At 23.9% G+C, this 24,230-nt stretch overlaps 1 protein-coding gene across 1 annotated transcript in view; it reads right to left on the bottom strand.

The window, feature by feature from the left end:
- Nucleotides 1-24,230, bottom strand: part of LOC105366081 (zinc finger protein 780B) — a 60,967-nt gene that overhangs the window by 21,500 nt on the left and 15,237 nt on the right. Inside the window, exons 2-7 of the mRNA XM_011504396.1 lie at nt 16,055-17,056; nt 14,991-15,290; nt 12,966-13,358; nt 12,119-12,297; nt 11,121-11,522; nt 9,498-9,983 (exon numbers count right to left, since the gene is read on the bottom strand). Coding sequence (XP_011502698.1) covers nt 9,498-9,983; nt 11,121-11,522; nt 12,119-12,297; nt 12,966-13,358; nt 14,991-15,290; nt 16,055-17,056 — 2,762 coding nt within the window. The remainder of the gene's footprint in view (nt 1-9,497; nt 9,984-11,120; nt 11,523-12,118; nt 12,298-12,965; nt 13,359-14,990; nt 15,291-16,054; nt 17,057-24,230) is intronic.

The following is a 24,230-nucleotide window of genomic DNA, read 5'->3' as shown; positions in this document are numbered from 1 at the left end:
ATCTAGAATATAAAAAACTTATTTTATTATGTCTTGTCAAATTTCTAAAATTTTATATAATTAAATCTAATTTTACCTGAAAACTGAATTTAATTAAATTAATGGGCCAGTGCAATAAATTTTCTAGAGATTAATAAAAAATATGATAATAAATTTATATAATAAATATATATATTAATATATATGTATATATATATATATATATATATATATTAATTCAAAGCAAGACTTTTACTACTAATTGTAACAAAACGGTAATTTAATAAAAAATTAAATAAAAACCAACCATTGACTTTTAAAATGAATATATTATCAAACAGTTTGTAGATAGTTATTACATTTATAGAATCGTATTATTTTTTCAAATTTATGATCTAATACATTTTACTAATATTATATTAAATATTTTTTTTTATTGTAATACAGTTTATTAATTTGTTCAGAGACATCGAATTAATAGACATTTATGATTGACATATAGTTTTCTTAATATTTTTAGTTAAAAGTAGAATATATAAATTGCTATATTTTAAAAATTATTTTCAATTAATATGTATACATCAAAATTATTATTAAATACTTTTCATTATATTTATACATATTTGGTAATGGTATATATAAGATACATTTTTATAAAATTATAAAAATTAAATTTATCTGCATTAAATATATATTTTTAATTTTTAATTTAATTTGGAGAAAAATATAAAAATTTTATACATAAAAATATAGTTGTAAAAATTTTATGAATATTGCAGTTTATAAAAAGATTAATTTCAAGCAATCGTGAGATTAAAAGTTATAACAAATGTAATAAGTGTATGAAAATGACTAAAGTTTAATATGAATATAATTAATGATGAAATTTAATAAATTAATCTATAAAAAAATATATTTAAATTTAACATAAATATAATTTATATTAAATTTAAAAGTATATATAATGAATTCGAAATTATTGCTACTTGGTAAAATAAAGTATTTACAAAAGAGCTTAAGAATATTAAGACTGAAAGAGTTAAAGAAAAAAATCCAAAAGTGGAGATCGCAGGTGGGGTTGCATTTTCTGTACATGCGTCTCTAAAAATACAAGAGGATACAAGTTGACAATGCGGCATGTAGCCATCGTTTTTGCTGCCACTGCTGCTGCGGTTTGGCTACGTTTCTAGGAAGAACAGATCGTCCGCCGTTAGCAACGTTATCGTCAACCCAGACTGATCCACGATTCAATTTAATTTCTCTTTTGATATTTTACGCTTAATTTTCTGTTAAAAGTAGTTAGTATATAAAATAACGAGGGATGTACAGAAACTAAAGTCTCATGCTCACAAATAGAAGTAATTGTTGAAGAAAACAGGTTTATCTGTTTATATAAAACTTATGTAAATAAGTTTGTATATTTATCAAATGCTAAATAGTTTTTCAATTTATGATTTTACCTTTTCTCCATAAACTTAAAATTAAATATAAGGAAATTTATAGAATTTAATTTAAAATATATTATTCTGAAAAATTTAACTAAAAATGATGAAATCAAGAACTATGAAAAAAATTAATAGTAGAAAAGATAAAAAGATTTTTTTTTAAACATTTTAAGTAATACACTTTCTAACGCTAAAATATATTTTTGGGATAGAATTTTACTTGAAATTGATAGTTTTCATTTATAAGTTGAACTGTCACGTGAATTCAATTTTTAAATTATACGAGTATATTTTAATCATAAAAAACAATATTAGTACAAAAGTGTAAACTAAGAAAATGTTGGGAGAATCAAAAATTGAAAAAAATGCAAGTGAAGGAAAGGATGAGAGTAAATGCCAGAATGAAAGAATGAAAAACTTTTAATGAGAGAATGAAATAGAGTGAAAGTAGGAGAGAAAAGGAGAAAGACAAACAAGGATGGTGAAGAAAGAATAGTCATGTGTCCAGAGGCTATATTCGTGTATGTCCTCGACCGCAGGGCTTTTTATTTTATGAATAGCCATATTTTATGAGATAAACTCAACTCTCTCTTTCTCTTAGTCTCTCTTATCCTTCTGATTCATGCAAGTATAGAGATCGGGTGGGTTCGTGTACTGCTAAACTGCCTGCACGTAACCTGCTATCGCATGCCGAGCTTTTGAACGAACCGCATAAGGTTTTGCACACTGGCAATTCGGTATAAAACTCTAGGGCTAGACGAAATATTTAAGGACAATAGAAGTGAGGGTAAATTTTCTACTGTTTTTACAGGTTATTGTTATGCTTTCTAATTTGACGTATGAGATAATAACTAATTGTCTTTTTGTTGCTTGCATTCGTATAAGTAGATATAGACAATTATTATTATTAGATACAAAGCAACATATGAGAATTGTTAATTTTCTTTTATTAGATTATATTAATTGCTTATAGGAAAGATTATTATGATTATAAATTCAACAAATGGCTCCTATTGTATAAACAAATATTGCTATTCATTATATAAAATAGAAAAATATTCAATTATTGTTTATTTTACAAATAAGTATAGAATTCAATTTTCATTCCGTTGTTTAAAATAAATTATATTAATCAATATAATATTTTACAATATCCGATAATTCACAATATGTGAATATTAATAACAATTTGTAAAAATGATTAAAATTAAAATTGTATTTTGTACACATACTCAATACTTTTATAAAACATGTATAACTTATTTTATTTTTCTGTACATATATAAAATTAAAAATAAAGATTAATCCAAACTAAAGAATTGGTCTTTTTTCGTTCATCATTTTATTAGTCAATATAATTTAGTTCAATTTATAATGACAAATTCATTTAATAATTTAATTAGATAGAAAAAAATATTTGATATTTAGTATATTTAAATTAAGAAATTTATTTATTTTTAATATATTAATAAATATTACATATTATATTAATATATTAAATAAATATATATTTTTAATATAAATAATTACTTTCAAAGTAAATATATTCGGGTATTTTTAATGTTTGAAACATAAAAATAAGATACCAATAACATTTTTGAGCTATAAATATAAAAAGTTTCATATATATAGTATGGTATATAGTTAAATGTAACACATATAATAATTTATTTGTCTTTGATTCTTCATTTTAAATACAAGTGTATACTATAAATTAGTTTGTGGCTTATGAATTGATATTTTACTTTAAAGAATATCAATAACTTATTAAGTTTATACATTTTTTATTTTTTGGAAAATTTTCAAGTTAAATACACCTACGCTTCTAGAACATGAAAATAAATAGTTTTAATCTTGAGAATTTAACATCTTTATTGTATATAATTAATTGATATTAAGCGAATATTTTTATGCAATTATACTGATGATATAAAGCGATAATGTTTTAAAACATAATTTAGTATATATTTTAATTTTATATTTATTACAATCTATGGTTTCTAATTGGTATATTTAATATAAAAAATTTTCAATTTCGATTAATTTTTAAAAATATATTTATAACTAAAAAATTAACTTAAGAATCAAATGTAAATTATTTATGGCATTAAAATATCTTAACATTATTACAAATTTGTTGAAATTCCTGAATGTATTATAAAATATGTTATAAATAGAAGATTTCAATTATTTCATTTCTTGTATTAAAATAAATTGATTATAAAAAGTATTAACTTAAAATGAAGATAAGTGTAGTAAGAATGATTGTCCTTAATAATAAAAATGAAAATATTTAATTTTAAGGGATAAAATGTACTTTAAATATTAGATTTTCAATAATATTTGTCTAATTATAAAATATATTTATAGAATGATTGTTATCATAGATGCCTTTTTTAATAAAATTTGATCTGATTTATAGAACAGATTTTGAAAAAGCTCGATAATTACTTCAGTAGTCTAATAAATACTGTGATTTAACCTGTAAACTAAACTATGTAAGCATTTAAAATTATTCCAAAGAATCTTATTTAGAACGTTTTTATTAAATGATTGAATTATATTGACGTAACTTAATTTTCATAAATAATTATTTTTATAATAAATATCATATACCTTTTAAAATTTAAGATAATCTAATTCTACATCATAGTAGTTAGAAAAAATTAATTTTCTTGAAGAATGGCAGCCGTAAATGTGATTATTTTTAAGATAAAATATACAACTATTTCTCGTTATATAACAACATGTACGTATTAAGTTGCAGTTTGATAACTATACATATTTCTTTTTTAATTGGTAAAAGTAGGAATATAGAAAAAATAAGAGGAAAGGATAAAACAAAAACGAAATATGAAAAAGTAAAAAGCAGAGTAAAAGTAAGATATAGTGATATAAAAGACATGTTAGAAAGTCAAGAGAGAGAGAGAGAGAGACAGATAAAGAGACAGAGATACAAAGAGATAGAAAGAGACAAAGTAAGGAATGGAATGAAAGCAGTAGAGGTTTCAAAAAGAAAGGCATAAGTTGCAGTTGCTTTTTCGCGTATGCATTATATTGTAAATAGGCACATATGTTGTAAGAACTTGTATATTTTCTCACTTTCTAAAATCAACGAGGTTTTATTTATCTATTGGAACAATATGGCAATATATTTTTGAAGTTTTATATAATGATTTTAAGACGAGAAGTAATCGATGAGTGCGCAAGAGCATCTAAATTCATAAGTAGATTTCTTTTTGGATTTCTTTTGGACAAGCAGTTATGAGTCTTATTTAATTTATCTCTTTTTCCTATTACAATGAGATTCTTTATAGTATAGTTATGCTTGTATTGTTAACGAATAAATGATTTCCTCCTTCCATTCGATTTCGTTCTTTATTATTTTTAATTACTTATTTTTGTACGTACTTTTTAAAGTTTAGATTTGTTAACCATGTTCGATGTTAATAATTAAGAGTGTTGTTATATTTGAAGATACGTAGGTTTAATTTAACGAGAGTAATAAAGTATTTGAAAATTCTATAATTTCTATATTTAGATTTTTCTAGAATATATATTTTATAGTTTAAAATGAACCAATTGCAAATGTATTTTAAAAGCAAGATAACTGCATTCGTGAAATACAATTGTCAGAAATCAAAAGTAATTCGTCAAAAGATTATTTGCAATATGAAACATTAATTAAGAAAAGTAATATAAAACATTAATGAATTTAATTAAAAAAATTTAAGTACTAACAATTGGTTATTATGCAAAATATAAACATATAAATGAAAACATATAAATAAACAATTTTAATTATAATAAGAAAAATAATTATTATATTATAGTTTGAAGTATTTAATTTGTTAAACCATTTTCATTTATATTAAAAATTATATTTTTATTTACAATAATACTGAATGTATTTGTATCTGTATTTATGTTTAATTAAGAGTTTTAAATAACCTATTTCATTTTTATTTGAAGCAGTACTTAAATGTAAGAAACAGTTTATTTATTGATTAAAAATATATATAAATAAATGTGAAAATGAAATTTTTTAATTTTAAAAAATTTCAACTATATATACTGCAAAGAATCGAATACACTTAACTGTTTTATTAGTTATTTGAATTAGTAAGGTAGCTTAAAACAAGGTTATGAATAGTGTTTTTCTTATAAAATAGCAAGTATTTTTCAAATATAAATAATTATAAATATATAATAATCATACTATACTTTAATGAAATTTTAAATACCAAGATGACTTACGAACTCGAATATTTGCTTTACTTTTAAAAATTGTAATATAAATTATGAAGAAGTTTTTTTGAACTTTATAATTTTTTATAAAAATTCTTTCTATCAATATGGATATAAATAATTACATATTATAAAACAAATATAAAGCAAAATTTTACTATGATAAATTATGTCTATAGTAGCTTATAATGCATAATAAAACAAACACGAACATCTCGTAAGTGTATTTTCAGTGCATGTTTCTATGCAGTTTTCAATAAACGATATAATACCACATTCCCTTTCATTACAGACGATTAAAAAAGCCACTTAACAGAGAAGCCCACCAGCGACGCCCGAAAATTTCTAAAATAGAGCTCTCTATTCAAGTGACTTCTCGCCACATAAACATATTACCACACACGCAATATCTTTTTTAGAAAAGTTGGCATGTAACTTGTTCAGTACTTGTTATAAAATACACACACATACACACATACACACATACACACAGACACATCATATCACACACACACACACACACACACACACACACATCACATGCGGCGTGGATATTGGAGAGGTTCAGAAAATGAAACAAAACAGGAAATAGAAAGATTCAACTATTCAATTTTACGAATCGATTTATGTTGTATCTATCGTTTCCGAAACATTATATAATTATTATAGAATATCACATGATAATATTTTTTACATAAACCTTTAATAGTGGTTCTTGATCTGCACGTACATTATTATAATATATTTATTAACGTTATTGCGATATTATATCTTGTAATGAAAGAATTACGATGAATACTAATAGATTTCTAATAGATAAACGTTATGGATTTTAATAAAATCGATATTGAATAAATTTTTAATAGTATGCGAAACTAAATATAATAGAAAAAAGAATTAATGAAAGAATTGGGTGAGTTTGAAGAGAAAGGTACCAGCCATGTTGAATTGTATAAGATAATGGGTGTATGCCATTTGTAACAAATCTATGAGCATAATTAAATATTTATAAAAAAATTGATTTACACTTTTTTCAATTTAAATTTCTTATTATTTAACTAGTTTCATGATAATAGAGCATCAATATGTATTATTTAATGTATATAAAAACATTAATTTTCATAAATTTTATTTTTATTTAGTGTTATATACACTTATTATATTAATAAATAGAAATTAACAATTCTGAGATGATTTTCTATACTATTTAACCCTCTGTAAATCTCTAACATCTATCATTTATCAAAAAATTTTATTTCATTCATGGCTTTTATTAGAAGTTTAAGGAAATGGATACATACGGTAAAACAGAATATGTGTTATATATATAGTAATATTATATATGTGTATATACATAAAGAAAAAATCCGTTACGGAAAGAGCATAGAGGATAGTGTATACTTTATAGTAGGTGGTTGTCAGCACAATTGTGCTTTAATACTTATGTTGAAGCTTTTAAGTATGTAGGTTATTATAAAGAGAATCGTGTATGTGCGTACGAAAATAATGTCTATTGTGGGAAAAGTAAGAGGCAAATATGTAGGCGAAACGAGCATTAAAACCCAAAATTATTTCATTTCTACTGGAACGACACGTAATCTTACGTCTCAGAGAAACTTTATTTAGAGAATCGTTATAAGAATGGTTCCAACATTGTGCATTGAAACTACATTTTACTACTTTGTATTTGATTGTTTTTGTATTAGTTATACTTTCTATTTTTATAATTTATGTGTTAAATTTTAATAATGATTTTTGGAGTGCGTGTTTATTATTCTTTGTGTTATTGGATATGTTACTATTTATTCTATCATTATCTAGGTCTCTATCGATTATCTTTACATACGTAATAAATTTTTTTTTTATACTTACCCATAAAACTTGTTAAAATTTAACTGTCAGCTTTAATTTTTTTAACTATATGAAAATAATTGATATGCAACTTTATAACAGTAATTCTTATAATTCATTCTTTATAATTTTTTAATGATAACAAGCAACAAAGGTTAAGTTTTTACATAAAATTCTTTAAAAAATTAAAATATAAAATTTGGGTACGCAAACATCTTAGTAATAGTAAAATATAACAACTTTTACTTTATTTATTACTTTATTCGTAAATTCAATTTTGCTAAAAATTATTTACGTTCTTTTATATTTTAATACAAATTCAAATATAGTTTTTCTGTATATTAAAGGAAAATTATGTACCAATTATTAAATATATATTTATTATCGCTTTAACCATGACATTTTATACGAACATGGATATAAAACTATTCTTATAAGTAATCAGATCATTAATAAAAAATAAATTAAAAATGCAGTTAGAATGAACGAATCAAAATGAATAGGAATATACGTAAAATTCACAAGGAAGTTAATAAAGTTTCACAGATTCTTTCATTAACGTAAATACTAAAGTTCTACACATATCTTGTCAATTTTCTCAAAATTAAATTATATCGGTTTGAGCAAGTTTCTTATGTGCCTTCATATTTTCATATTAAAACTCAATTCTTTGTCTTACATTCTATATTTTTTCACCGCTTTCAAAAAAAATTCTTCTAAATTTGTTTTACGAGAAAGAGAGAAAAAGAACTACAATGGAAAGCACTGGTCATTTTATTTCTTTACATGTAAGCAGTTGCAGTCACACAGTTGCGGTGTTTCATTCCATAGTTATGCACTGAGGATACTTTTACTACAGGAAAGAGACTATTTCACGTCCACAGGCATTTACTGTCTTTTATATACCTTTTATTTCTCTCTGTCTTGCTCCTTTTTATTTAAAACTCATTTGTTTATTTATATGTTTGATTAACACATTGTCTGACAATGTAACATTAAATATAAACGCAAAACACAAATTTGTTTTTTTAATTAAAGTTTGATCCAGGTAAATTTTTTATTAAAATTCCTATTAAGATTTCTCATATAATTATTTTCTTTTTATTTGTATATTTATTTTCTATAATATTTTTAATTATTTCTTTTTCATGCCAATATTTTTTCCAAATTTTGAACAAGTTTTTCATTCTACTGTATAATAACTTACGAATTATAATTCTAGATTGAGTATATTTAAATTTGTATGATGAATTTTTCAAATGTAATAAAGATATCGTTATTTTGATTATTTATTCTTGAAGTTTTAAAAAAAATGTAGAATGAATTTTTAAAGATTTTAAAAGTAAATAAAATTTCTATAATTTATTATAAAATTTTATAAGTTGTAGATTATATTTTCAATCAATTATATAATTCAAATATCAAAAATACAATACGTCAATTATATTTCTGTTTAAAAATTGAACAAATTCAACATGAGAAAATTCATTTTACCAAAAATTTGGTATAAATAATTATTTTGAAATGTTTGTTTAAACAATCAACTTCCATATTTCATTTATATATACATTAAAGTTGATTTATTTCTATTTATTAAGAAAGATTTGTGCATTTGTTAATGAAGAAATTTTACAGAAAAATTCATATCAGTTATGAAATATATAATTTAACAATAAAAAAAATAAGAAGGTTAAAATAAAACAATTTACTTATATCTTATCAACGCTACTATTACTTACACTTTTATATTATATTTATATTAAGTAATTATTATTTTTTTCTTCATTATTTGTTTCAAAATTTATCAAAAGTTGAATTCAAATATGTTTTTATGTAATTAGAATATTCGTAATATATTTAAATCTAACGGGTTTTAAGTATGCAGACTGTAAATGTTCAATAAATTTCAATACAATATCTATCACTTATATTCATCGTATTTATTTACGATCAAAAAATATTAAAACTACTTACTTGGTATGAAAAGCACTGCTGCACTCGCTACAAATGTACTTCCTCTCTTGAATGATCTCTATGCGCGAATTCATCGTAGTTGTCTGTCCATTGCAATCCTTTTGATGAACTCTTGCAGCTGATCTTCGCATGAAAGTGGCAATGCATTTATCACAACGAAAAGGTCGTTCACCTGTGTGTCTTCTTATATGATCGCGAAGTGTCGATTTGCTAAAAACATTTTGACAGAGTGGACAGCGAAACTTGTGCGTTGAAGTGGAACCGTATTCTACAACGAGGGAGTCGCACTTTACTAATCCTTCGTGAAGCGCTTTATGGAACAAATACTCAGCTTCAGAATCGCTCGTGAATTGACATATTGGACATTTCCAATTATTAGTATTTGAATTTTTATAAAGACTTTTTTCGTCACGAGAACATTGATTTTCTCGTGTATGCTTCGTCACATCTTGCGAAAGGGCAAAGTGCTTTCCACACTTCAGACATCTGTATGTAAGTATTAAAATTATATTGAATTTTAATTCAAAATTAAATTATATGTTTACACTAAAATTAATTTTGTACATGAATTTTTTTATATATTTCTTATAATTATTTGTATTAATTTATATTTTTATTAATTAATATTTAATATTAGAACTCATTTAAAATATCATGTATTGACTGTCATACTATATATATAACATTTTTAAAAGTTTTACTAAGTTTAATTATTGACTGTTAGAAAACATGTACGAATTATTTATAACTTCAATTATCTAAGGATCAAGATTTTATTGTGAATTTTAACAAAATCAATGAACATGTTGTAAAAGCATTCAATAAAATATAGTTCTGCACATGGTACTTATTTTATTACTAATTTCTTTCATATATTTATATAATAATATATATATTTCAATTTATAAAAACATTATAATTAAGAGATATGTTAACACAATTCAACTGAAATTGCATGTTTCTTATACTTATGATAATCTATATTTGCAATAATGTGTGATGTATATTTCCATTTTATGAGTAATAATATACATTTTTCCCTGAGATACATTCATATAATGTACATTAGTGATAATAGTAAGATTAGTAAGAGTAATTAGACTAGAAAAATTTATTTGAAAAATTGTTATGATTTCTATTTAAAAATTATAAAAATAAAATATATAAAATATATTTTTATATATAATAAAATATATAAAAATATATTAAATTTTACATTTAATAATAAATAATTAGTTTAATGTTTTGAAAATATATTTATTTAAAAATCTTATAAAGTACTAATAAAATAAAATCTATATTTAGTTATGTTATTAAAGTCTCAGATATATATACTTTATTATATAAAATAATATTTTAAAAATTAAATATATGATTAAAGTTAATGTTTCTGCTATTTAGTGTATTTTATATTCATATTTTTTACTTTAATTTAATTTTTAAACTTATTATAAATATTAAGATAGAAGTAAATCCAAGTATTATATAGTAAAATCATTATATTATACCACATAAAAATTGGATGTTACTACTTTGTCATAAACGCTCATTGAAATAAATATCAGGATCTTTTTTGTATTAAAATTAAATAGTAAAGATAAAAAATAATTCAAGTATTCGAACCTGTGGCATAATTCGGGATGCTTAGAGAGCAAATGATATTTGTGCTCGACAAGCTCGGAATGTGTCTCCTTGCAGTGTGGGCATTGTATAAAACTCTTCGGCACATCTCCTGCTTTTCTTCGTTTAACTGTCTCCTTGTGACTAGAAGTTCGCCGATGAAGTACTGCTTGACGTGCAGTTCTGAACTTGAGTAAACAGAAGGAACAAAAGTAAGGAGATGCAATATTAACCCCTTCCTTTGCTGGCTTGTGTAAGGCAAGTTGGTGACGCTGCAATGAGATCAAGGAACGCACGACTTGCCCGCAGACATTGCAAGTTAATCTGCACTGATACTCATCTGAAGCGGAATGATCGACCTCATGCCCAGTGTCCTTGGCGTGAAACCGTAACTGTATGTTGTACCTCGGTAATGAAATATCTAGGTTACGATTCATCTGACTACTTCTTAGTTATGCCTCGTTATCTTTGTTCATTTTAGCAATGTCAATTAATTAATTTAGTATATTAAGATTTACACAGAGAATAAAATATATCCTTTTACGAATTGATATCACGTCTTTTTTAAATTGTTGAATAGTAAACGTAGATATAGTGTAAAATATTTTCATTTTCAGTTTTATTTATTATTTATTAAATTCAAAATTATTTAATATTTTCAATTTTTAAATTTCAACAAGATTGAATATTTTTGTTTATTAAAAAAAATATTTTACAGCATATAAGCTACATTCATAAATATTTTAAATTGTACATACTTTGAACGATAATAATATTCTTTTTATAGTAACTTCACAGGTCTATTGAAGAACACAGAGAGAGAGAGAGAGAGAGAGAGAGAGAGAGAGAGAGAGAGAGAGAATTATTATAATGATTGTAAGTATTAGTTTAAGTGACTAATTAATAATGTACACAATTACAAAGAAATAAGTTAAAGTATTTGCTATTTAGATAAATTCTAAAAATGTGACATATTATTAAATTAAGTAGAGAAATAATACCTAAATCGACGACAACAGGTTGAGCACATAAGAATCCTCTGACAACGTATGATTATTGGTACCGATCCATTTATCATTGAAACAACATTTTGATGCCCTTGCTTGGTTATATGCGACTCTACGCTTTTATTATCATCGCACCAGAAGTTGCATAATACACATATGAAACTTCCCGCAATCTATTAAATACATAACAGTAAATAATAAATATGAATACATTATTGTAAACCATTCAATATGAATAATATCGTATAAAAGTTTTAATCATAAATAATGATAAATAGTATTATTTCTGATAATCCTTGATACAAATGATTATTTAAAGAAAGATTATTCGAAGCAACAAAATTAATATTGAATTGTTATAACAGGCATTACTTTATTGATAAAGTGCTGAAATTCAGAAAAAGTTATTTTATGTTTATATATAAAAGCAATTATTTATTAAAATATCAAAGAAATTAACGATGTACATTATTATGATTAATTAAAGATTTTTTCTATTCGCATTATTAGTTTTTTCGATTATAAGCGATTAAATTATGTTTGATAGGAAAAATTATAATCAATTTTTATTTCTTAAATTATTTTTTAAAACAAAAATTTGTATACAATTTTTGAACAAATGAAATATAATTGTATTACGGAAAGAACATTGTATTAAATCGTGTAAATTATTAATGCATATAGATAACAATATAAGAAAAAAGCAAAATTGATTTCATATTTCATATACAAATATAAAAACCAAATTTAGTATAAGAAATGAATGAATTGGTAAAAAGGAGAAAGAAGAAGTGAAATAATGGAAAACGAAGAAAGAATAGTAAGGGATAGAAAAACTTACCTTTGAAATTGTGCCTTTGTGTGCATCAGATCTCCAATGCCTTAAGAAAGTATCCTCCGTGTTGCAATAAAAACGACACGAGGCACATTGAAAAGGACACTGGCGCACGATGTTCGCCATGTTCTCCAAAAGGAAGCGGCGTGCTTTCATGCTGCTCGGATTCGCACCTGCGACGCGACAATGATAATACGAGAGGAGGTGCTTGCCCATCTGCGCCTTGCGCACACGAGCATGGCACATTTCGCACGAAAGGACCTCCTTCTCGCGACTTCGCAGCCTCTTCTTTTGTATCTGATGGTGGGACGCCGCCCCCATCACCGGCATTGACTCGCTTGCCACGCCGCTAACATTGCTGCTTTGTTTCTGTGAACAGACAATTTCGGTTAAGGGTAACTTTATTTGATTAAGTCCTGTGATTGCTTGAATGGATATTAATCGTTAAGATATAATTGAAAAACAACTGTCAACTCCCGTTTCTATGTTCTTCAAGTTTTTTTTTCAATCAAAATTATTCTTTTAAATATAATAAATAGACAATTAAGATATCATCTTTTAAATTTGGTTAGATTAGCGTCCCTTACAATATACAAATCATATACAATGTCTCTTCTTGATTGTTGGAAATAGAAATATTTACTATAATATTTATATTAATCATTCTTTAAACTTATTTACTATTTTACATATGAGATATTATTTTTATATTAATGTTATTGCTTTTAATGAAATCTTCCTTTTTTATACAATTTCTCAACGCCTAATATTTATAATTATCTATGTTCTCTTATATTATATAATAAATAATGCAAATTTAAACATTAATATCAATTAAATTTTGAGTATCAATTTTATTTAATGCACGTAATAAGAAGCTTCGTATCAAAATAATTTTCTTATTTTAGAATTCATAAAATTACACTATGTTCTAATTCTATTATTTTAGTAATATTTTAAAAATTCGAGATGAATTTGTATTTATAAGTCATTATATATTCAGAGGCAATGCATAAATTATAAATAAATTAGTTATTTTTTTTTATTGTACGAGATAAAATATGGGGAAATTAATTTTAATAATTAAGTAATTTATTTTATTGCATTATATAAATTATAATATTTTAAAAGATTAGAAAATAATAATCATAGCTATGTAAAAATCCAAATATTCAATATTTAAAATAAATTTTTTTATGGAAAATTCTTTTTAAACATCTACATGTATAAATATTACCCAGCTAATTTAATTTCAGTTCATAATTACTAAAATACTTAGTTTAACTGTAGTCAATCAAAAAATAAATCAATAAAATCTAATTCTTTATCATATGATTTTTTATACAATATAATATATTATAATCTAAAAAATTATTTTATATTACATTATTATATAATCATTTGAAAATTAACTGAAACTTTAAACATTTTTACTTTTTCTATCCGTTTCAGTTTCCAAACAACTCAATTATTTGATTTTATGCTACGTATAATGTTGGAGTTTATACTCGTTTTTCATTTTGTTGGATTTGAATTTTTAAAGCAAACGCAAAAAAGATTTTTGTTTATCAATAACAAAAATATTGAGAAGAATATTATGACTATTAAAAATATTAATTAAGAAAGAAAATTGCTTAATAATAAATAAATAAACCTATAAAACAGACGTATTTTTAATTTTATACATGTTTCGACATATCAAATTTATGAGATTAAGAGATTTGGAGTGCATTTGACTAAATGTTAAAAAATATGATATAAAATAGCTATAAAATCTGTTTCATAATGCTTGCAGGATTCATTAATATAAAATATTTATTTTCAATATTAAACAATGTTTAATATGTAGTATTCAAAATAATTATTTATTAATATGCACGGAAAAAAATTTTTTATTTTGATTCATGTTATAATTATAAATATTATTTTATTTTATTTATTTATATCTTTATTATTATAGAATATTTTAATTTATAAATTTTTAACATTTTATATAAATTTAGATAAATTCAGTTTTATATTAAGAAATACAAAGGTATCATTTACTGAAATTACGATTTTTTGACGTTGACTGAGATTCTTCCGATGCATATATGGTGTGGAGCCTCTCGGCATTTGTACGGCACCATTGATTTCTTGAATGCTTCTTCTGGCGTGCAGACCAGACAGCAGGTGGCGATTGTAAACTAACTGGGACGCTAACTTCCGACCACATGGACTGCACCAATATCCCTTGTTGATATCGGTTCGTGCTCCTGGAACCCATTTGCCGCGCGTGTGATTTGGCGGCGGTAGACTCAGAACGTTTTTACTATCGAATTCGTTACATTTCTGGGTCACCACAAATAATTTTGTTATTTTCATGAAAATTTTATTTTTTATTGCTTTTATTCCAATATCAATATTTGAATATAGACTGAAATTTTTTAAAATATGTGTGTCAGTTACAAATATAATTGATTAAAAAATTTTACATATTAACTTTAAATTGAAATGATATCTCCAAATTTTTTTCAAACTAGCTGAAACCATATTCTTATATATTAAGAATTTGAAATAATTGTTTTAAAATTCAGGTTCATTAATATTTATTTATAAAGAAAAATAATATTAAAGTAAATAACAGGTATGAAACAAATTTTTATAAAAACTATTATTTCATATAAAGGGCTTACATAATATTAAGTAAAATAAAATTTTTAATATATAAATTTTTAACTAATATCAAATTCTATGATTTTTATAAACAAGTTATAAAGATTATATAAAAAAAATAATATTTTATTTTTCCTAATCGATTATGTTTTTTAATAAATGATTTTATTAGATTATTGAATAATAAATATTTGGTACTTTTTACTTTTTAGTAATTATGTATGAACAGAATAAAATTTTTACTTTATTTAAAAATGAATTTATATTTTATATACACATGTTATTAATACAACAAGATTAACAAGAATTATATTTATAGGCAATAGTAAAAAATAAATTTCAATACATAAATCAATTAAATTAACGAATTATGTGTGAGTAATTATAATATACATTTATTATAGATGTAAATAAACAAGTATAAAAGAATAAGTAAAGACCTGAGGATTAATTTCATTTGGTTTCCACTTTCCGCCTGTATGGTTTGGAGGTGGATGTTCTCGATCATAATGTTCACGCTCATCTATTTCTGCATCATCTTCGTTTATTATTTCCTCATGCACAATACCCATTGGTTTCCATTTTCCTCCAGTATGATTCTGTGGCGGATAGTGAGTATCATGATTTTCAGTATCTTCAGAATCCATGTACAAATCCTCTTCAACCATATCCATATTTAAACTATCATCATCTAAACCATCATCCTGATGGTAGTCATATTCGGCATATCTGTTCATATGTCCCTCATCTAAATCATCCTTGTTTTCATTTTCATTGTTAGCTACGAGATCAGTAAGTATCGTATCCTCTAACCAGACTGAATGATGTTGATGTTGGTTTATTTTATTAGTCTCAACTTGGTTACGTTTCTGATTGGTAATAATTGTTTCATGTTTATTAAAATAGACTGGATATTCAGTTTTTGAATTAGCACTGCTACGGGTATCTTCTTTGCTGGATATCAAGACATTAGAAATACTGGGCTTGCTTACAGAGGAAGATGTACTTGCAACAATCTCGGGAAAGCCCACTAGCGAGGGTATGCCAAGATCATCTAGGTCAGTAACAACTGTTAGTAAGTTTACTAGTTTTTCTTTACTCTCATCTTTATCTTCTAGATTTTTATTTTTTCGTTTTTTCTTTTTATGTTCCTCAGAACGACTAGATTTTTTAATACGACCATATAATAGATCATTAGCTCTACGTGGATGACATTTGGCACTACTTTGTAATTCAAGGGAGCTGAAAAATGCATCAGCATTGAGAATCTCTGGATATGATATACTAGTAGTTGATACTGGAGAGTGATAAACTCTATTCTTATTATTCTTAATAGTTTGACATCCAGATTGTCGATGTTGCACGTAGTTTTCTAAACCATTGACGTTCGAGTGACATTTGTTACAAAAGTGTGTGTCTTCGTCATCTTCGTAGTTTTCCATCTAGAGTTGCTAATAAAATAAAAAATAATTAATCTTTAAAATATTAATTAATAATTTCTTCAATATTGTGATAATAGATAGAAATTAGAAAAAATATAAAAATATACAAATTTCAAATAAAATTTCTTTTACAAGATATTTTTGCATAAATGAACAGTCTCTATTTTAAAATGCAACTTCTTTTAAATATAATGTGAAATATAAAAAAATTTAAATTATATGTTAATAAAAAGTCATTTACCTTCAATTAAATTTACATTATTTTATGAATAAATTCTATTTCAAATTTAATACATTATCATTTTTATGTTTATTTTTATATAACAAGAATAAAAATAAGCTTTTAAGCAAGAATAAAAACAGAAAAATAAACATAAATTATTATAGTAATATTTGTATTTTAAAATAGAGAAATATAATATAATACTAATTGAAATATATGTAAAAATAAGAGTATTCAAATATTTAAACAATAAATTTTAATCATAGATTAAACAAATGTTAAGCAATTTTTACAGACATCTATATTGTTAATTTAATTGCTACAAATTTCTGTATTGAATAATAAAGAGATTATATTATCAATTGTAATTTCTTTTATGAAATAAAAAGATTAATTATGAACTTATTATTTATTATTGGCATATATTTTATATTTGAAATTATTTTGCAAATAAAGAAGCATATATAAGATAGAATAAGTGTATAATAAGCTTTTAAACTATACTTTTTAAATAGGTCACATTTATTTCGTAATGAAGTAAATTCCGAATTAAAATTTCGTGTCAATATCAAATATCAGAAAATATCAACAAATTATTTCTATTTTTTCCATTATAATAACTTTTCTTTTCGCAGCCTTTTTATCGTTATCTTCGTACTTTCCCCTTTTACTCTCTCTCTCTCTCTCTCTCTCACCACACATATCCACACACATGTACAGATTCATATATTTTTCTTATATATTTTTTTTTTAATATTTTTTTTTAAATATTTTTATTTTTATATTTTTATATTTTTCTTATATTTTTCTTATATCTTCTTATATTTTTTTTAGTTAGTATATTAAATTTTATAAATTTTACAGTTTATATAATCAAATTGAATTACCCATTGACAAACAAAATTTTTAATATTTTATATATAATTATTTTCTTTTATTTATAAAAATTAAAGGAATAAGCTATTTAGAATTTATCGCAAATATATAGTGTTTGACTACGTTTTAATATTAAAGATTATTAAGTGAATAAATTCATAGTACTTGTATTCTGCTACGTAAAATTATAATAAAATTGTTAATATATCTCATTTTATTTTTAAAAAAATTTTATTTTTTGAGATCATTATTATTTTGATAATAACTTTCATTTATATATATATTTTAACTAGAGTTAATACCACTATTTATACATATAGTAATCATTATATTACCATTTTAATTAAAATTATTGTATGGAATGAAAAAGGTTTCCCATTTAAATTTATGAAATTGAATATAAAATAATCTAAAATATGTTCACATGAAAAATATATGTTGAAAATAATCATTCTGACTTATACATTTTATGTAAAGAAAGTATTGGTTGAATTATAAAAGAACAGGTCCTTAATAACTTCAAAAGAATTAGTGAATATTAATTGTATAAGAATCCATAAGGCGGAATGAGTTGTAAATTAATGTATTTCACAACTGATCAACGTTTCGTGCATATACAAAACTGCATATTTCTTACCTGCTCACCAACGTAAGCAGCTAATTACAAACAAAACATTTTCATGTGTGCAGTGATTTTACTCCAAACGCGTAAAAATACATTTGATAACGGAGCGAGAAAGTTAAGACGGCAAAAGTGACCATCATCGTGTCTTCTTCGAAGTGTATCGACGGCCTCCGCCAATGAACACACGAATTCAATTAGAGGATGAAAGCAGCAACGACAACACCCGACGTACGTACACGCTCGTATTTTCACTCGAGTATACTTTGCGATTCGAGCCAAAACGAGAAGAAAAACATCAAAAACGATATAAATTTTGTAGCGCCATGCAAACATAACTAATTTAAGAAAAATGAGGGAGAATGATAGAAAAATAAAGAATGAGAAAGCGATTTAGTGACTGAAAAGGAAAAAGAAGCTTTTGGATACTGAAGCTATTTACGAGGATATTTACTAATGATGTATCTGTTTTTAATATTAAACATTTACTCTATATATTGTATATATACGAATAACTGAAACGTTAAAAAGAAAAAGTATTATCTAATTTTTAATAATCTTAATTGTGCTTGTTTCGATTTTTTGTCAGGATCAAACATTATATGCATTATGATATAAATATTTTAGATTTATATACTTAAACTAAACTATTATCTGAAGTTGTCCTTCGATGTTAATAGAAATTAGTGTTAGTTCCACCAGCGCAATTAATGTAGTTTAATCAATACAAAAACAATTCAGCTACTTTATTTTAGATATTCAGTTGTACCATAATAAATCCGAATCATATAATCAAGTTATAGATTTAAAAAATGAATTAAAATGTGTAACTTAAATGTATTTTAAAGTCAAAGAAACTATAGATAAATAAAAATATCCAAATATAAAAATAACACATTTATGAAATTATATACTTCATTATAATTTTATTATAATAATGTCCATTTGTTATTAATTTCTTATTATATTAAAGTATATTGCTCATACACTGTAAGAATTATTTTTAAATAAATTAAAGTAATTCATTATAAATTTCAAAAATGATTCAATTTATTATAATACTTTAATTAATAATTTGTATTCTATTAGACAATAAATTAGTAAATTTTAAGTTTAAATTTTAAATTTTTAGTTTATTTTAAATTTTAATTTTAAATTTTACCAAATTAAATAAAAAATATTTTAATTTTTATTTCTCTAATTGAAGTATTTAATAAATGATCATCAAAGACAAATAATAAAAATATAAAAAATATAAACTTACATTTATATAATTATATTAAAATAACGTAATAATGAGATTTTTAATAAAAAATGAAAATGATTAAGTATTATATTTAGATAAATTTGTTCAGAAATTATATTCAAGTTGGATTCAAGCAATTAATTTATAATTCAATGAATTTGAAAAATAATTACTTAAAACATAATATTACTTAAAAAATTACTTTAAAAATGTTCAAAATAAATTTATTCTACTTAATAACTATTGAAAACTGTAATGAAGATATTTTTTTTCAAAATTAAATTTATATACTCTATTATATACATATTTCATGTAAATTCTTAGAAATTATAACTCAATAATTCAATAATTCAAAATAAGTAAGAATTTGAGAAATTAATTTGAAAAAAATTACATTCCCAAAAATTATAAAAACAATACAATGTCCTTTTCATCTATTAACATTATATATGTATTATATGAAAAATTCGGACGCTAAAAATAGATAAAAAAAATAAAAATAGACAACATTAGTCATGGAAAAATATAATAAAGTGACTATTTTAAATTATGGTAAAGAAAATTTAATGAAAAAATTAGAGGGGAAGAGAGAGTCAGCGAGGAAAAATGAGAGGTACGAGGGAATCCAAAGAAACAGAAGTGAAGAGAGATGAGAAACTCAATTTCGGCATACATATAGCATTAGCCACGTAGAAACGCCAGTCTCGTATTTTAACAATAATCTCAGCAATTGTTCGAGCGCGTTTGCTTGCTGGTATAATATTCAAACAGTGCAGGTGTAGCGTGCTGTGATCCTCTTATCTCTCGAAATTAAAGGCAGTCTCTATCTCGTCTTGGTTTTAAGTGCTCGCGCTAAAGTGACTGGAAGCTCCATCTCCCATTTACTACTTGATTTCTCTGTCTCTCTTTGTCTATCTATCTGTCTGCCTGTTTGCCTGTTTTCTCTGTTTCTCTCTCTCGCTCTCTCTTTCTCATTCTCATCATATCGACTCCACCACAAACTACACATATATTATGCACAGGCGCGCTATAAAAGAGATAGACATAGAGACAAGAGAAACAGAGACCGAAGAGCTTGATAGTGTACAAACATAAGAATAACAAAAGATAAATACAAAAGAAAGGCAGTATGAATGGGAGGAGTACAGAACATACATGATCCATAGGGAACGATTGGAGCAAACGCTAAGGACCATTGTATTTGCGATTGAAGATTGTGTGTGCTAGAGAAGACTTTTCACATACCGGACACTATAGAGACAGAGACTTTGAACATAGAAGAGAGAAGTATCGAGAGAAGCAGAGAGTAGCAAGAAGCACAGAAGAGCGAAAATGGAGAAAGATTGTCGAATGGCGGGCTCAAGTGTAGTGGCCCAATTGAACTCAATATGCGTGGAATAGAAAGGAAACAAGTTGACGCTTCGTGTGTAGACCCGAGAGGGCAAAGGAGAGAGATAAAGAGAATGACAGTCTTCCATGGGGTTGCGCGATGCTCGACTCAGCAGCAGCAGCAGCAGCAGCAGCAGCAAAGATCGGTCGATGCCGCTTGGCCGTTATTCGGACGACGACACCTCGTCTCTTCTCTTTCTTCGGGCGTCGCCGCTACCGCCACCTTCAAAGTTTCCCTCTCCTGAGGCTTCCATATCTTCTCCCCTCGATTCCGCATGTCTTTCCAAGCTATATCTAGCTCACTTCTGGTCCTAAAACTGCACAAGGGTAAGATATTGGCTTTTCTCCTGGTTCCGTTTCTTCTTTTCTTCTTTTCATTCACAGGTGTGTTATCGTCATTCTTTTATTCCTCATTTGGTTCATTTTTCGTTTTTCTGAATGTCTATGTAGCTAAGCATTTATTCGTATCTTTGCTTTATTCCACCTTCTTCAGGTAAATATTAAGGGAGCTGTTTCAGATTACTAAGGTTATTGTACACGAAACCTTTCCCTTTTTAAAAATGTTTACAAGGTGTATTTCAATTTTGTATGTATTTTGAGTTATATTCTTTTTTATAATAACCTTTTGTAATTAAGTTAATAAAATATTTAATCTCCATCTAAATATATAAATACCTTCTATATTTAATAATTAAAAACAAAATTATGACTTCAAAATCACAAATTTTCATATATAGTGTACAAACTTAGATATTTGCATTTGACATAAATGCTAACTTGAAAATTTACTGAATGTTTCATATATATTATTCGTCAAAATATTATCTAATAAAAGATACCTAAAATCATTTTTTAATAACAAAAAATATTGTCATGAACTTTTTTTTACAAAACATTTTCAATTATTCATAAGTTCAGTACTATATAAATATAATAGATTGAAAAAATTTAAAGTTGTGAATTTTTTAATTACATTATCTAAAATTATTGTGTTTGAAATCTATTGATATCGCGAAAAATATTCTTGATACATAATTATTATTATCAATTTTTTCTTGTATATAATATAAATTTTTTATATGTACTATTTTACTTAAATCTAAGCAAGATAAAAAATTGTGCACTTACATAAATTTAAAGTACTTAAAACATATTTCAATTTCATTTTTGACATTAAAATTATATTTATTTTTATAGATTTAATTTTAATTTTTGATATTTATAAGTATTTACTTTTATATTTATATATATGTATCATTATTAAAGATAGATTAATTTATTTTAGGAATTTTTATGATATTGAAAAATGATAAATACACATTAAAGTTCATGAAAATTAACCAATATTAAAAATTTTATAATTTGAATTTTTTTTATATTTTTATAAATAAGAATCCTTTGATGTATATTTAATCAAATATTCTGAGCTGAATGTCTTACATATAATTCTTAAATTACTATAAATTAATTCTATTCTTTATAATTTTATAATTTTAATGTTCCTGGTGCGATTTGTGTACTTGATAACAACGAGCAAATAATTTTTTAATATTATATATTATCTAAAACTAAATGTATATATACTTTTGTAATCGTAACTATATAATGGTAAATTTACAAAGTTTTTTTAAATATCAATTTTTGATAAAGACTGATTCTTTTTAATTCGACATGAATATTTAGAAAAAATTTTAATTTTCAAGTATTTTCATATATTTGCAAAAAAAATTTTAAATTTATATTTATAAAATTAGAGTGATATAGAATATATATTACTAATTATAAATAAAATATTTTCATAATTAATACATTTTAATGAAAAATAAAACCGAAGAATAATATTTCAAGAAATAAGTTGCTTTGTAATTATTTATAAATAATTGGTATTTGAATTATATCGATTATAATATTTTAAAGATCAGTATTAAATCACATGTTACGTTGATTGATGATGCAAGTTTATTACAGGTATGTTTTTGCTTTTAATAAAAAAGGATTTAATAATATTTATTACAATATTATAAATTTATTATATTATTTATCAAAATGGAAGTTAATTACTTATATTTTTATTTACATTAAAATAACTTGTTAATATGAAATTTATTATGTATTATAACTATATTTCAATAATTTTTATACATGTAAGCTTCAGCAATTATGAATTTATACGCACTATTTATATTGTTTAAGTATGAAGGTATAACAGAATTAAAATATAAAATCAAATTTATAACTTTTAAATTTGTAAAAAAAAGAATCTTTTGACATATTGTATTCAATATAGGATAGAAAAAGGTATACACATTAATGTTACTATTATTCAGTGTTGAGTACGCGTGAAATTTTCTCTTAATATCAAATGATAAAAAAAAGGTGTGATAAAAAAAAAGAACTTTCACAATGTTATTCAAATGGCGAGAATAGCTGTCTTGAGATTTGACTCTTTTCAAGAATACATCTTCACTTCTTATTTCTAGTGGAATTTGTAATGGATCATCCTCTTTGCACATGAATCCTAGACTTTTTCATCCAATTGACACTTATTTATAATTTGTTTTGAATAAAAAAAAACTGAGTCAAAACCTGAACAACTAATTACTGCATATAATTTTAATTTTATTATATACAATTTTTTCTACATTATGAGCATTGCAAATTTATTCACTTTGACACGTGATTGCAGCTTTATTTATGATGATATTGTTATTTTAACTGTATTTAGATAAAAATAAAATCAATTTTTATAATATTTGATAAATCATATAAATATACTTAAAATTTCTTAATTCTTTACTAGTTCACCTAATATCGTAGA

The sequence above is a fragment of the Ceratosolen solmsi genome, unplaced genomic scaffold (genome assembly GCF_000503995.2).
Source record: "Ceratosolen solmsi marchali unplaced genomic scaffold, CerSol_1.0 scaffold17, whole genome shotgun sequence".
In the NCBI taxonomy this organism is placed as follows: Eukaryota; Metazoa; Arthropoda; class Insecta; order Hymenoptera; family Agaonidae; genus Ceratosolen; species Ceratosolen solmsi.
Note: the sequence above shows the minus strand (reverse complement) of the source record. Positions and strands in the feature narration are given on the sequence as shown.